The sequence below is a fragment of the Eutrigla gurnardus genome (genome assembly GCF_963514095.1).
Source record: "Eutrigla gurnardus genome assembly, chromosome: 5".
In the NCBI taxonomy this organism is placed as follows: Eukaryota; Metazoa; Chordata; class Actinopteri; order Perciformes; family Triglidae; genus Eutrigla; species Eutrigla gurnardus.
The window spans coordinates 22,998,586-23,012,102 of NC_139919.1; the positions used below are offsets into that span (position 1 = coordinate 22,998,586).

Genomic DNA, 13,517 nt, shown 5'->3' on the forward strand with positions numbered 1-13,517 from the left:
CACTACACGTTTTTTTGGGGGGCAACATTTCAGCAATCGATAGGAGAACTGTTTATGCATGACGTGCTTGACAAGCGATGTGACGCATGAGGCAGATACACAAGGAAGCATGAAAACACTGTTTATCTTTTCTGTTGTATCTAAGGGCATATTTGTGTCCAATAAGTGACAATAAATTTGAAAGTGAATCAATTATAATGAAAATTGATGTTTTCCCTGATCAGAACTATAGATGCATTTCTGAATTATATTAGTTTTGAGTTACATACAGCATACACATAATAAAAATGAATTTGCAGGGAGAGGAAAAGGTCATTTATTATGATTATATAAAAACAAATGCACACCGTTATGTCATGACTGAATGACTCTGGAAGATGACATTTCAATTAAATGAGACAAATATTGACATATTTAATCATTAAAGTAGTTAACATGTCTGGAACATTATTAATGCAAATACATTCCTTCCTTTATCTTGGGATTGGAAACTAAAGAAACCTGAAGTGCTACATTGCCTCTGATATTACATTTCAATAGGAGGCAGGGTCGTTTCGGGCGATGCATTTATGCTTTCCTGTATAACTGTATAACTTGTTTCAGGCGACACACAGTGTTCCCTCCATGTTCCCTTCAACTCATTACATCCGGATACGAAGTAAAGTCCACAAAAGAACACTGATGATATCATGCAAACTCCGCCCCCGCGTGTCCGATGGACCCAATGGCGTTGCCACGGTGACACACGCCCCGCCACGTCACGAGCAGCGCCTCCTCCACAGCGACGCGCAGGCGATAAATACAGCATTGTGTTCGCTGTTTCGGCCTTCTCTATCAGTCAACTTGTTGCTGGGAGGCTCCATAGACCGTCTGTTGCCGTCGCTGTCTGACAAAACTCTCAAGTAAGACGTCTTTTTTCTAGTTTTGAGCGTTTGCATTTGGTTTCTGTGGCAGATTCCCACTTGTTTTCATGCAAAGTGAATTTAATTTTTTTTTTTGCATCTTCGTGTTTCCTCGTGTTTCTATGCAGCGATGAAGTAATGCTACAGTAATGGATTAAATGGACATTTGCAATAGTCTTTGAGTCTAGAGTCTTTGTAGAACTGGATAAATAGGCTGTCAAGTCTGTGTGCTCGAGTTACAATGATTTAATTGTAGTTAAAATTTTGTAGTTCACATTATGCTGCAGACCTATTTATGTATTTGATAAACGTCATGGAGGCGACAAGTTGAGAGTGAGCTATGGACTTACGTTGAACATCTCATGTCAGAACTTACCTGGTTGAAGGCCGAAGTTCAACCAGACCAGCCAACTATTTACAGAGGTGATGCAAGAGAAGCAGGAAGTCGGAGGCAGCCTGATGCGTTCATTGTGTTAAAATCTTCCTCATACTTTAGTCTTGAGGGATTTCTAACCAACTGTGAAATATCATTCTCTCTTCTAGGATGACTCATCAGTTCCCATCGTTCTCTCCGGAGCAGAAGAAGGAGCTCTCTGACATTGCTCAGAGGATCGTGGCAACGGGAAAGGGAATTCTGGCAGCAGATGAGTCAACAGGTGTGCCTCGAGTCTCCAGGTATCATTCTATACGAGTTAAGTATGCAACCTTAATCATTTCCGTACCCTCTTCTCCTGTCAAGGGACCATGGGAAAGCGTCTGGAGAAAATCAAAGTGGAGAACAACGAGGAGAACCGTCGCTGCTTCCGTGACCTCCTCTTCTCCTCGGACCCCGCGATGTCCAGCTGCATCGGTGGGGTTATCTTCTTCCACGAGACACTCTACCAGAAAGCCGACAGTGGCAAGCTCTTCCCCAAAGTCGTCAAGGATCAGGGCATCGTTGTCGGCATCAAGGTGAGGAGCCTTTAAAAGGGCAGATTGAGCCGATTCGATTGCAAGCAGCTTCTGGTTCCTCCACGTGTTGACCCTGTGAGTTATTGGCTGTGTTTTGATTTTCATGCATCAGGTGGACAAAGGCACAGCTGGTCTAAACGGAACAGACGGAGAGACCACCACACAAGGTGAAACTTGAAATTGATGTATTGCTAAATACGTAAATTTCTTTGCAAGCTTCAGCAACATGATGTAGACTGAGCACAACCAGCAGCATGCTAACATTCTGTGGATTGTTTCCCCCCCTACAGGTCTCGATGGACTCTCGGAGCGTTGTGCCCAGTATAAGAAGGACGGCTGTGATTTTGCCAAGTGGAGGTGTGTGCTCAAGATCTCAGAAAGCTGCCCATCAACTCTCGCCATTGAGGAGAACGCCAATGTCCTTGCCAGATATGCCAGTATCTGCCAACAGGTGTGTGTGTGTTTGTGTGCTGGGCAATCATGGACTGAATCAAAAATATTTCCTGCTGGTTATTCATTTTAATTTGACGTCCATATTCTCCACCAGAATGGCCTGGTCCCTATCGTGGAGCCAGAGATCCTGCCCGACGGAGACCACGACCTGCTGCGCTGCCAGTACGTCACAGAAAAGGTTTGTTTATAGTCTTTGGCTTAGTCGGCCAAAACGCCAGCAGGAGAACGTTTTTCCCCATCAGACCACATTTTAAAGCAAGTGTCGTAATAAATCTGCCACGTTTGTTTAGGTTCTGGCTGCCGTGTACAAGGCTCTGTCCGAACACCACGTCTACCTGGAGGGCACTCTGCTGAAGCCCAACATGGTCACTGCCGGACACTCCTGCGCTAAGAAGTTCACCCCTCAGGAGGTTGCCATGGCCACAGTGACGGCTCTGAGGCGCACCGTCCCCGCTGCCGTGCCCGGTGAGTGTCATGAGGCCAGCTTGTCCCTTTTTAGCTTCAAAAGCACACGGGACTCAATGGCATACCGCTTCCTGTGTCTTTCCCAGGCATCTGCTTCCTGTCTGGAGGCCAGAGTGAGGAGGAGGCCTCCCGCAACCTGAGCGCCATCAACCAGGTGCCCCTCCATCGCCCCTGGAAGCTGACCTTCTCCTACGGTCGTGCACTCCAAGCCTCTGCTCTCGCAGCCTGGCAGGGCAAAGCCGCCAACAAGGTGGCAGCACAGCAAGCTTTCTTCAGCAGGGCCAAGGTTAGTCTCAGAGGGCACCAGCTGCTATCATCAATAATAAATGCTGTGTCGTGGTGGACTGTGCTATTAAATTAATCCTTCTTTGTATTACTCAACTTTACAGACTGGTAAATGATTAAATACAAAAGACTTTTGCCCATTCAGCCTTGCACTAATGTGGTCCAGGCTGATCATTAACACTCGGATTTGACTTTGCCCTAACTACCCCCCCCTCTGTTGCTCTCTTCAGACCAATGGACTGGCTGCCAAAGGAGAGTACAAGCCCTCCGCCTCAGCTGACGACGCCTCCATGCAGTCTCTGTACACAGCCAGCTATGTCTATTAAATACTGTGAATGTTAAACAATAAAAAAAAAAAATGCACATGGACCAAATATCACAACATGCAATGCCTCTGCAAGATTTTACTTCCCATGTCAGAGGAAGACTTCCATTCTAACACTGAAATACCGTTTGTCTACTCGATGAAATAAATTAAGTGACCAAGATGTTGCTGGTGTTGTTAAATGAATTCACTCGTGAACGAATAAATTCACCCAAGGAGGAGATCGGAGACAGAGAAGTGACGTCGGACTTTAATCTTGGCCAAGAGGAGCAGTTACAATGCAACAACGTATGAGGCTGCTACAGAGGAAGTGCTTAAATCAGTGTTGTGACCTGAGTCTTTTAAAGGTATAGGAGATAACGCTTCATTGACGGTTAATCTTCATGTAGAACAAGACTTCATGTGCACAGGGCCCCTGATAACAACTAGTCACTTTAAAATAGGGCTTTTAGGTCAGCAGTGGGGATACTAAAGTCATAAACAGTTCAACATATGCTTGAAGACATGGGGCCTCCTAGGTCAATGAGGATGTCAAAGTCGTAAAACTAACAAGACCCTAACGAAAACAAAGAAGACCAAAATCATGAGGTTATACAAAATTCTTATAACGTGTGTCAGTTGCAGTTTTTGTGATTTCAGAGATTGTTGCCAGTGATGTCTTGCTGTTGTAGTTGTTTTGTGTGTATCGTCCACCACTGACTAAATGTCTTGCATACACTGTAGAAGGTATAATAGTTGACTAATGCATCGCTCCGTCAAATCATTGTCACAAAGACGACTTTGAATCTGCACAAAGGAGGAAGAGCTGAGGTTACCGTCTGTGGAAAAACAGAACTAGGATGAAGCCACTGCTTACACAAGTCATGGGGAAATACTGACAGCATTTAAGGACACCGTCTAGTGATCTTACTGAAGGTGTTGCTTCAATGTAAAATTCAAAGCAGGATAAAAAAACCTGAATATCATTTAGAAATGTTAAGATAGTTTTTAAATGCCTAATCATCAATTTGGTAACATTAAAATAATTAGCGATCATCTATAGAACGTGACGGTGTGTGGAATGACTTGTGCAGACAGCATTAGTGCCCTTTGTGCATATGGATGTGTACAGTATGTGTTAAATATCAAATCAATTTGTTTTATCATTGTATTGCTTATTTAACAAAGACTCATTACATTTATGGCACCAGATAAGCTGTTAAATTCAAAATATTGCTTTGGCACACATTCACAGACAAAACATGGCAACAGGTTCTTCATATCACAGTAAAATTGAACACATGTAAAAAATATATATACATTCAGTCATATGCTTATTTAAATTTGCTGGATGAATGTATAAGGATTGTATTCCAATATAATGTAATCTATTTCAAACAAATGTAAAAGTTGCGATCACAGGTGGATGAACCGTCCTGTAATCAAAACACAAAGCCCACATCGGCTCCCTCCTCCAAAGTCAGTGTAACATATCGGCAACCAAGTGTATACAGAGGTTGACATGATTGAAGTTGCAATACTCAGACGCTGCACATATTGTCATAAAAATGCAGCTAACGTAGATAATTATCACACACGTTGACGATAAGGATAAAGAATTAACGGTAAGTGTCCACATAAAATCAACAACGCTTGTCCACTTGCCCGGGGCAATTAAAACACAATTTCAGGCAACTCACTTGCCCGATCATACAAGTGGCAAAAAAAGAATACACGAGTGGCAATATTACTGCATCTGGCTCAATCTGGCTTCTGGTGCGAAGCTGTTAGTAAAGTTAGTTTACATAATTCAACGTAAACTTTAAAGCTAAGTGTTAAAGTAATTTAGCTAACTGCATCGGCAGCGATCAAGCACAAGGTAGCCCTGATTAAGCTCATGTTTACTGGGATAATGAATCAAATGAGAAGTAGGGTCATTTTCAAATAGACTACCATGCAATCCGACTTCTTTTTGCAACCAGGGGAGTCGCCCCCTGATGGCCAGTAGAGAGAATGGTCATAACAATGCACCTTGAACTTTGACCCTCATAAAGGAGGAGGATGGTGGGTCAGAATAGCCAGAAAAGCACCGTGGCTTGCATACTGGAATATGTGAGCGGATGCAGTGAGAAATCCTGGTACTTTTTGCATACTGCATTTGCATTTCACTACATATTTTTTTTTTCTAGCATACTAAACAGTATGGCAGTAGTTTATGAGTTTAAGTTTATGAGCTGCATTATCTTGGAAACAGTTGAGAAGATGTGGGCGAAACTCCAGATTCATTTAACTACATAAAATAGGTCTTTACTGTGATTATTTACTGTTAATAAATAAAACAATTTGTTAAGGGACAAGCAAAAAATGACTTTGGGCAAGTTTCTGAAAAAAAAACAACAAAAAAAACCCTCAAAACATTAACATTTTACGCTGACCAGTGTTAACTAACATGAATGTCTATTATTGTTTGTACAATATACATTAAGAGTGAAGGATATATAATATTACCATGGCATATTGATGACTTAATTGAAAGATATCAGTAATAGAATGGAAGACCTGTTAGTTTGGAGGCTTCAAGTCAAATTAATATCCCATAGCTGAGTGTTTACGACTATATGACCCATACAATACATTTTTTATATGTTAAGTGCATGTAAAATATTTTTCCCCCTCACATAAACAAGCTTTTCCAAAAGGTTAAGTAATGCATTCCTTACTGCAGTTACACGCCCAATGCGGATGTAGATCACTAAAAAAATGCCGTGGCTGGGTTTTACAGAGCTCCTGCCTCCAGGTGGCGTCGCATCTACAGAAGGGTGACATGTTTGTTGCACAGAGTAGGTCTGCTGCAGGGAAACTAGTGCAAGTGATTGTGGATTAATACTTCAAAAAAGGTGGAGATTAGTCCGATGGTGTGTTGCTCAGGGGTGGTGGGATGTGCTGGACAATGACCTGTTGAAGATACGGAGGTGCTTTGTGTTAGGGGAGAGGACAACAAGAAGGCAATAACAATACAATAACACGCAGCTGGCGAGTCATTTCATTGTTTTGGTTGTTTGAATTGGACATTTTAGAATTGCATTTCTGTTGAATTCTGATTTTGTGGCGTACTTTTTGTGCAGTTAAGATCATATGAAGGAACCTTTCAAACTATCAACCAGTTTGATAATAAATCTGAGCGGTTTCGATTATGGTTCAAAAAAGATATGATTCAAGAGCAGAAAAAAACCCATTAATGCAACCTAGATTATAATTTCTTTAGTCATGGCTCTGGCATTTACAAAAAAACATGGACTTAGTATCTTAGTTTTACAAGATCTTGCAAAGTGCAAATGTACTTCCACGTTTTTCAACATACTTCCGGTTCAGTTGGGTAACCGGATGTCTGGCTCCGTAGCATAGTATATTATACAACTGTCACTGGGAAAGACATTTTTCAGATGAAGTAAAGGTGAAAAACGTTTTACCTGAGTTTGTGTGGATTTCAGGGCAAGCCGTGCGATGGTAGACAAGAAGATGAGAAGCACCGACACACACAGAGAGGAGGTGAACAATACGACTTCAATGCTAAGAATTTGGTTCTAAAACAAGAGAAAGTTTAAGAGAAAGTTATTCATATGCACTGAAAATGTGTCCAATTCCATAAACTGTATGAGCTGTAACTCACCAGATCATAATCAGCATAGCGTCTGTACCTCATGAAGTTAATGAAGCTTAATAAGTAAATCCGGTAGCCGACGGAGACCACAATTCCCAAAAGTGAAACCACGTACATTGCCAAACATACAGTGACCTGGGAAAGATAAGATCAACACGTTTTGGTTATATGGTTGTGAATTATTAAGAGAGATACATTTAAACACCGTCTCTACAGTGTAAAATCACAATATACATACCATCTTCTTGGATGGATGGATCTCAGTGTAGATAGACAGGTTTCCACAGACAATAAACTTAAAACAAACCAAAAAATAAAATAAAAATATGATCACATCATTGTTCCGTTGTCATTTACCCAAAGGATATTTTGATGATTGTATGTTGCTTTTCCAGCCTTGATCACGTCATGTTAATGTTGAAGGCAACTGGAGAATTAATCGTATTTAATGTAGAATATAATGCAGAATACAACACAATCCACAGTCTACCCAATGGCCTGCACTGTTAAAATATAAGGATTTTTAATTCAGTAAATCATTTAATAATTGAACTTGACTTAAAATAATAGTATGCTTATTTAACTCTTGCTATTTATAGATAGGTGCATGCACCAAATGTTATGTACCAGAGCTCCCTGCCAGAAGGGAATGTAGATTCCATGAGAAGACATTCGATCACTGACTTGGGCCAGCAGAAATCCCATCAGGACCTCTGCACAGCCAAAGATCATAATGACAATCTGAGAAGGCGAAAGGGAAGGAAGGATGAATTAGAGTATCTACAGGAGAATGACGGATCACAGCTGCTCTTTGTGTAAACATGCAAGCTCAACACTACTTCTGTGGCCCTGGATTGTCTAACGTGTTACCCCAAGACTTCTGGGCTCTTTTTGGACGAAGCGATGCAGAGGTTTGCTGTCCATCAGTAACACGTTGTCCACCGCCTGAGTTTCACCCTTTCCTGTTGCTCTGTCTCTAGTTGTTCCCTCCATTGCCACACTGTTAGTTTGTGGGAGGGGAGAAGAAGAAGAAATCAAACCAGATGTATTCTCTCCACCACTAAGCAGATTTAAAGAGGCAGATTTAGTGCAGATACCAGCTGCATGCCAGATTGTAGGAGTCTTAAAGAAAAAGCAAAAACATGAAGTGACCCACCTTGTATTAGTTCTTCAGGCTGAGAAGCAGTGTGGAAGATAACGGGAAGGGAATGTTGTGGGTGGAAAGAGGAAGTGGGGAAATCTGAGACCTTCTTTTTCACTAAGGGGTGGAGCTGAACACTTTGTTTGCAAGTTACAGACTGAGGATGTTCCTCAATCCAATTTTTTTACCAAGTCAAGTAAAAATAAAACTGAGATCTTTGTGGAAATCCAAGGACAAAAAGACAACAATGGCAAATGTTATGAAAACTGAAGTGGTGCTTTGTGGGTAAAGAACAGTTGGAAAATGTTTCAACAATGTTTTGTTTCACAAGAGCAACTTCCTGGTGTGATGCAATGGCTCTCTGTGAATCAAGCTCAACTTTCTGAAGTCAGTCATGGCATACAGTAAAACTTACAGCCAGGACTACATGTTTATTTACTGGATGTCGAAGAAAATGTGGGTTATAAGTAGATTTGAACCATTAATGTATAAACTGCACGGGTGAGGTCAAGAGTCTTAATTCTAATCTACATTTAATGGATGTGGGCAGAAGTCGGGCTGCAACTAAAGATGCCATTAATAATGCATCTGCTGATTGTTTTCTAAATTAACTGATTATGATGATTGATTAATTAATACAAATAAAATTAAAATAGTTGCAAGTTATCTTTCAGTCAATTGATTTAATCAGTAGACTAACTGTTTCAGTTAGGTATAAATTCATTCTCGTAAGAAGAATTCAAAAGACCTGCAGGAAACAATCAGAATATTATATCTCAGGGTTAAAGGCAGTCATTGTAGAAACGTTTATTATTCTCTGGTTGCACAGAGTCACAGCTGAGATTTGTTACAATAGTTGAAAAGATCGATCTTGAGTAATAACCCTAATGTTGATTATTACCATCCCCATCTAGACAATAAACCAAAACAAATGTACTAAAGTTGCTGTTAATTTATTATTCATCTCATGTGTGTACAGTCATTAATTACATTACATTATTGGCTCACAGTACATGATACTTCTAAAATCCATCATCATCAAAAAACACTCAAAAACATGGTTTTGCATCACCATCAGTAAGCGTTTCAGTCTCAGATGACCTTTGATGAGCAAACATATCAGTCTTCTTCAGTCTCTGAAGTGATGTTGGCACAATATGCACCAAGAGTCTCAGGTATTAAAAAAATATTTCATCTTTAGGTACATTAAAATACTGTTGATAACAACACTGGAGATCATATTCAAAAATGTATTAAAATGACTTTGAATATAACATTGTTAAATATAACATTGTGTAAACGAGCAGTCCTGCACTGCAGGTGTACCCTCATGGGATTGGTGACACACTGTACCCTCTAGGTGTGTGTTTGATGCCTCTCCGTTGCTTCAAGAACATGGGATGTTCTCCTGCAGCACAACACGTGATATCAGTCAATTTCTAAAATTCCAAATCAGTGCAAATTCAACAAACTGCAAAATGAAAATATTTACCTGGCAATAAGAGGAGTGGGAGAGCAGGTGGTCTTCCAGGAGAAGTGTTGCTCTTCGTCTAATCTCTCCTTCACTGTTGTACTGAGTGGCTTCTAACAGTGAAAGCCCGCCATGCCTCACAAAGTCCTCTGCCACCTAGTGGGAAGGAATATCTTGGGTTAAAAACTGTCACAATTACAGAAACTGGCTAGAAAAGCGAATTATTATCTGGTTTGGTTCATTTACCTGCGGCCCACTAAGTACCAGCATGTGAAGGACATCCATACTCAGGGTCACCATCTCTTGGTCAGCCATTTTAAGGGTGGAACAAAGTGCAGACAGCAATCCACAATGGGCCAGCTGGGCACAGAACTCCTTTTTCTTGTGGGCAATATTCGCTAGAACCCTCAGGATCTAATAAGAACATAACAGCACAGAGTAGTTTGACGTAAAAAATTGCATACACATTATTCATCATCAGTGCTACAAGGTCAAAGTTTGGCTTGAGCTAGCACAGACCATAGTATTGATGCCTTGGGAGTACGGGAGGAGCTGGATCAGTCCAGGGACCAAGTTGAGAGTCAGCAGAGCAGAGCAGGAAGACCTGGAGTGAGCTGCAGGAGCAAGATGGTACATGCACTGGAACAAAGTTTATTACACAATGGAATTCCTAAGAAATATATCAATCCTCAGATGTAATTCCTCAAATTATAGTACACAAATTTCATAAAGCTTTAGGCAAGTTAGATTTTCAGCATTCTAAAGACGTTCTACTATAAATCTGGAACCAGATATATTTCAAAAAGGGGTCAAAGAAAGACATTTCCAGCAGATAGATTAGGTTGCGACTGCAACACACTGTTCAAACCTGTGAGGTTGTTGAGAACCCAGGCACTCTCTCTCGCCAATGCTGGCTGAGTCTGCAGGAAGGCCTGAAGAAGTGCACACAGAGCAACCACGACACGAACGTCACCCACTTGAGTGCTCAGGTCTTTCACTTTACAGGAGGACAGCAGGTTTCCCACGCACCTCAGCAGAGGACAGATAAACTAGGGAGGAAGAACACATTGACAACATTTCAGTGAGGAGATCGACTGTGGATTGTCTGCTGTTCACTGTGAAAATCAACAATCAAAACACATAATAAATTTGTTTGGATTGTCTGATAACACGGCAGATAATATAAAATCAGAACAGAGCATGCAAACAAGAGCCTTAAAACGTATCAAACATAATGAAACATGTAGCTCAGAAATGAAATTCCTAACCAGCTCCAGCCCTTCTTCTTTGTTTCCTTCAGCCACAGCACCACCTAGTGACACTAACAGGGAACTGCACTGCAAAAGGGCCCCATGAGCCAGCAGCACACTGTTGTCCTTCATGCTTTGGAATGAGATAAAGGCGAGGAGAGAGAGATCATCATTTGAATGGTGAGTAAAATTACACTGTTTTTGAGGCAAACACAAATAATAACAACTGAGTTTATAATGTATAAGAGACTGTTGACACTTCTCTCTCACCTGGATGTGAGGTAGTGCAGACACCACGCACACTCAATGGCAGGGGCCAAGCCAAACTTTGGGTCAGGAGTCAGGACTGATAACAAGTTCGAAGGTAAGCTGGAGGCAAGCACCATCCTGCCGACACGGAGGAAGACTCTCATTCAACGGACAACAGGGTTTAATGTGAGCAATGAAATGATGTGAGCTTTTTTTCGGAGACAACAGCAATGTCAAGGATGGAGAGATAAATTGGTGTCATTACGGGATTATTTTCTCTGCTGCATCATTGGCCTGGAGGAACTGAGAGAGAGTGAATCCCACAGCTTCCACCACCGCAAGGTTATGTCGATGGTTCTGGACATAAACACAGAAAGATCAAGAGATGTCAACATTTAGCTGTGGAGCTTTGGTAGTTATTTGGGACAGCCCTAAGGATCCAGACTCTGTTCTCGGCTCAGATGACAGCATCAACACGCATCGTTCCGTTGACATACATTTTCAAGAAAGGTTTGGTGTGTTTTATGCATGTAAATACCCAAAAATATAATATAATATACAAATTCAAATATGTAATACCTAAAAATTATTAACTGACATATTAACAAGGCTCAGTAAAGACATTGGTGACGGAATCTTGTTAGCTTACCTCGATACAGTTGGCCAGAGCTGGTATGATTCCCTGGGCCAGGAGCTTCTCTTTTACAACTTCGCTGTCTGGGCATAGATTACCAAGAGTGTAGAGACACAGCTCCTGTGAACACATGAACATATATACATGGAGTGTTAACCCCCACCCTGCTATCAGACACCACCAGGTATGAATGGGTACCTACAGTGAACTTGGTGCTCTGGCCAGACAGGTAGGTGAGGAGGTACGGGGTGGCAGGCAGACAGGCCGGGGCCACGCTGCCGTGGGAAGAGTGAGACAGCTCATGAAGGCAGCGAACAGCCTGCAGACGGCACGTTGCATCAGCGCCAGTGAGGAGACCAACCAGAAGATGCATGCTATTCTCCTGCCTACAGGGAGGACAGATTTGTACACAGACATTGTGACGGATGAGAAACAGTGTGTCCTTAATGTATTTAAATCTGGCATTTGATGCGGTGATAAAAAGTCACCACCATACTTGATGAAGGCGAGCTGTGCTGATGGGTCGTGGAGAGTTTTACTCAAAGCTTTCAGGTGGGCCTTCCTCTCCGGTCCAGTGTGTTGAAGTTTTCGGAACAAACTGACCACGTCCTTGGAAATGAGAAGCAGATTCAGATGAAATTTTTTTACTTGATCTACCAAAACATTGGGTGCTTTTCAATATGCTAACATGTCTCCTCAATTCCTTTCCTCGCCTTCTCTCCTCACTTCTCGGTCCTGCCCACAAGATGTGAGCCGAGGAGGCGGGGAAGAGACACGAGCTGAGCACTGTATTTCATGATATCTGTCAAATGAGCATAACAGTGTTGCTGGACACTTAAATATTTTAATTCACACAGCATTAGTTAAGATATTTAAAGGCACCCACCTTCTATCACAACGTTCATCTCACCTGTTCTCCTGAGCTAGTATCCATGGTGACCTCTGGCTGGTCCTCATCGTCATTCAGGAGGAGTCTCTTACTCACCAGCTGTCTGTCTCTGCGGGCTTGTCTCAGTGCTACAACATTTAACATAGACAAGTATCACACCACCTTCTGCTTCAGCATCTGAGAGTAGCCCATCATAGCTAGCTGTTCAGTGTCAAGATGCCCTCAATCTGTCAGATAGCCTAATGATGAGTTGAATATAGGGATTGCACATTAGCTGGAGGAATTAAGTTTTACCTGTTTGAGTTAAAATGTAGCTGGTAGCTAACTTTAGCTTGAGGAAGATGTTAATGCTAACGTTGACTGTATGCTAGGCTTTCACAAACAAGTTTTTTTTTTTTAAAGATCGATTATCTGTTCCTTAGTTACCGCTAAATACATACACATAACTAAGCTATATTGTCGTTAAGTGTTGCAGCGTACTTCCCCTATAGAATGATTCAACGTTAACGTCAAAGCAAAACCTGCCTATCGGAATTTTAGTTACACTTACTTTTAGTTAGAAAATTAACACTTCGTTACGTTAACGTTTTTTTCCCCCCAACACTCGCCTTTGTCGTGGTCTCGCCTCTTTAATTTTAGCTCCTCCAAGCTGTCGCTATGCCGACCAGCTTTGTGGCGAACTTTATTTAACCTCCACATCTTGTTATTTGATGTTTCTGGATGCTGCGGGAGAAACGAGTCCGAAAGCCGAGGAGGTAAAAAGGTTTCAAAAACCAATAGGCAATGGCACATGCGCAGTGAAACTCAAGCTGTCGTGTTGGAGGTTCACAGCAGATGGCGCTCGAGGGATGATTTCTGTAGG

The 13,517-nt window shown here is 41.7% G+C and overlaps 3 protein-coding genes across 3 annotated transcripts; 1 reads left to right on the forward strand and 2 right to left on the reverse strand.

The window, feature by feature from the left end:
• Window positions 1-666: 666 nt before the first annotated feature.
• Window positions 667-3,544, forward strand: aldob (aldolase b, fructose-bisphosphate). Its single transcript, XM_084010487.1, has 9 exons — window positions 667-902; window positions 1,446-1,558; window positions 1,642-1,853; window positions 1,966-2,020; window positions 2,144-2,304; window positions 2,401-2,484; window positions 2,597-2,771; window positions 2,858-3,057; window positions 3,287-3,544. The coding sequence occupies exons 1-9, from the start codon at window positions 682-684 to the stop codon at window positions 3,380-3,382; spliced, it is 1,317 nt and encodes a 438-aa protein (XP_083866613.1). The 5' UTR covers window positions 667-681; the 3' UTR covers window positions 3,383-3,544.
• Window positions 3,545-4,515: 971 nt separating this feature from the next.
• LOC311014099 (uncharacterized protein) lies at window positions 4,516-8,616 on the reverse strand. Its single transcript, XM_084010488.1, has 7 exons — window positions 8,178-8,616; window positions 7,892-8,021; window positions 7,649-7,762; window positions 7,260-7,316; window positions 7,031-7,156; window positions 6,831-6,944; window positions 4,516-6,315 (listed from the first exon to the last, which is right to left on the reverse strand). Exons 2-7 carry the CDS (start codon window positions 8,012-8,014, stop codon window positions 6,265-6,267), a joined length of 585 nt encoding a protein of 194 aa, XP_083866614.1. The 5' UTR covers window positions 8,015-8,021; window positions 8,178-8,616; the 3' UTR covers window positions 4,516-6,264.
• A 484-nt stretch (window positions 8,617-9,100) lies between these two features.
• Window positions 9,101-13,415, reverse strand: tmco6 (transmembrane and coiled-coil domains 6). Its single transcript, XM_084010524.1, has 13 exons — window positions 13,264-13,415; window positions 12,677-12,783; window positions 12,263-12,375; window positions 11,969-12,152; window positions 11,782-11,886; window positions 11,398-11,489; window positions 11,154-11,270; window positions 10,902-11,016; window positions 10,502-10,682; window positions 10,153-10,247; window positions 9,880-10,047; window positions 9,655-9,789; window positions 9,101-9,570 (listed from the first exon to the last, which is right to left on the reverse strand). Exons 1-13 carry the CDS (start codon window positions 13,352-13,354, stop codon window positions 9,550-9,552), a joined length of 1,524 nt encoding a protein of 507 aa, XP_083866650.1. The 5' UTR covers window positions 13,355-13,415; the 3' UTR covers window positions 9,101-9,549.
• Window positions 13,416-13,517: the final 102 nt, after the last annotated feature.

Coding starts and splice junctions, on each gene's coding strand:
- LOC311014099 (XM_084010488.1), bottom strand. CDS start 8,014: ATGGAGGGAACAACTAGAGACAGAGCAACAGGAAAGGGTGAAACTCAG. Junction 7,317..7,648: donor CCTTCTGGCAGGGAGCTCTG/GTACATAACATT, acceptor GTTTGTTTTAAG/TTTATTGTCTGTGGAAACCT. Junction 6,316..6,830: donor TGAAATCCACACAAACTCAG/GTAAAACGTTTT, acceptor TATCTTCAACAG/GTCATTGTCCAGCACATCCC.
- tmco6 (XM_084010524.1), bottom strand. CDS start 13,354: ATGTGGAGGTTAAATAAAGTTCGCCACAAAGCTGGTCGGCATAGCGAC. Junction 11,887..11,968: donor GCCAGAGCACCAAGTTCACT/GTAGGTACCCAT, acceptor ATGTGTTCACAG/GAGCTGTGTCTCTACACTCT. Junction 9,790..9,879: donor TGGTACTTAGTGGGCCGCAG/GTAAATGAACCA, acceptor CCTTCCCACTAG/GTGGCAGAGGACTTTGTGAG.
- aldob (XM_084010487.1), top strand. CDS start 682: ATGATATCATGCAAACTCCGCCCCCGCGTGTCCGATGGACCCAATGGC. Junction 2,021..2,143: donor CGGAGAGACCACCACACAAG/GTGAAACTTGAA, acceptor CCCCCCCTACAG/GTCTCGATGGACTCTCGGAG. Junction 2,305..2,400: donor ATGCCAGTATCTGCCAACAG/GTGTGTGTGTGT, acceptor ATTCTCCACCAG/AATGGCCTGGTCCCTATCGT.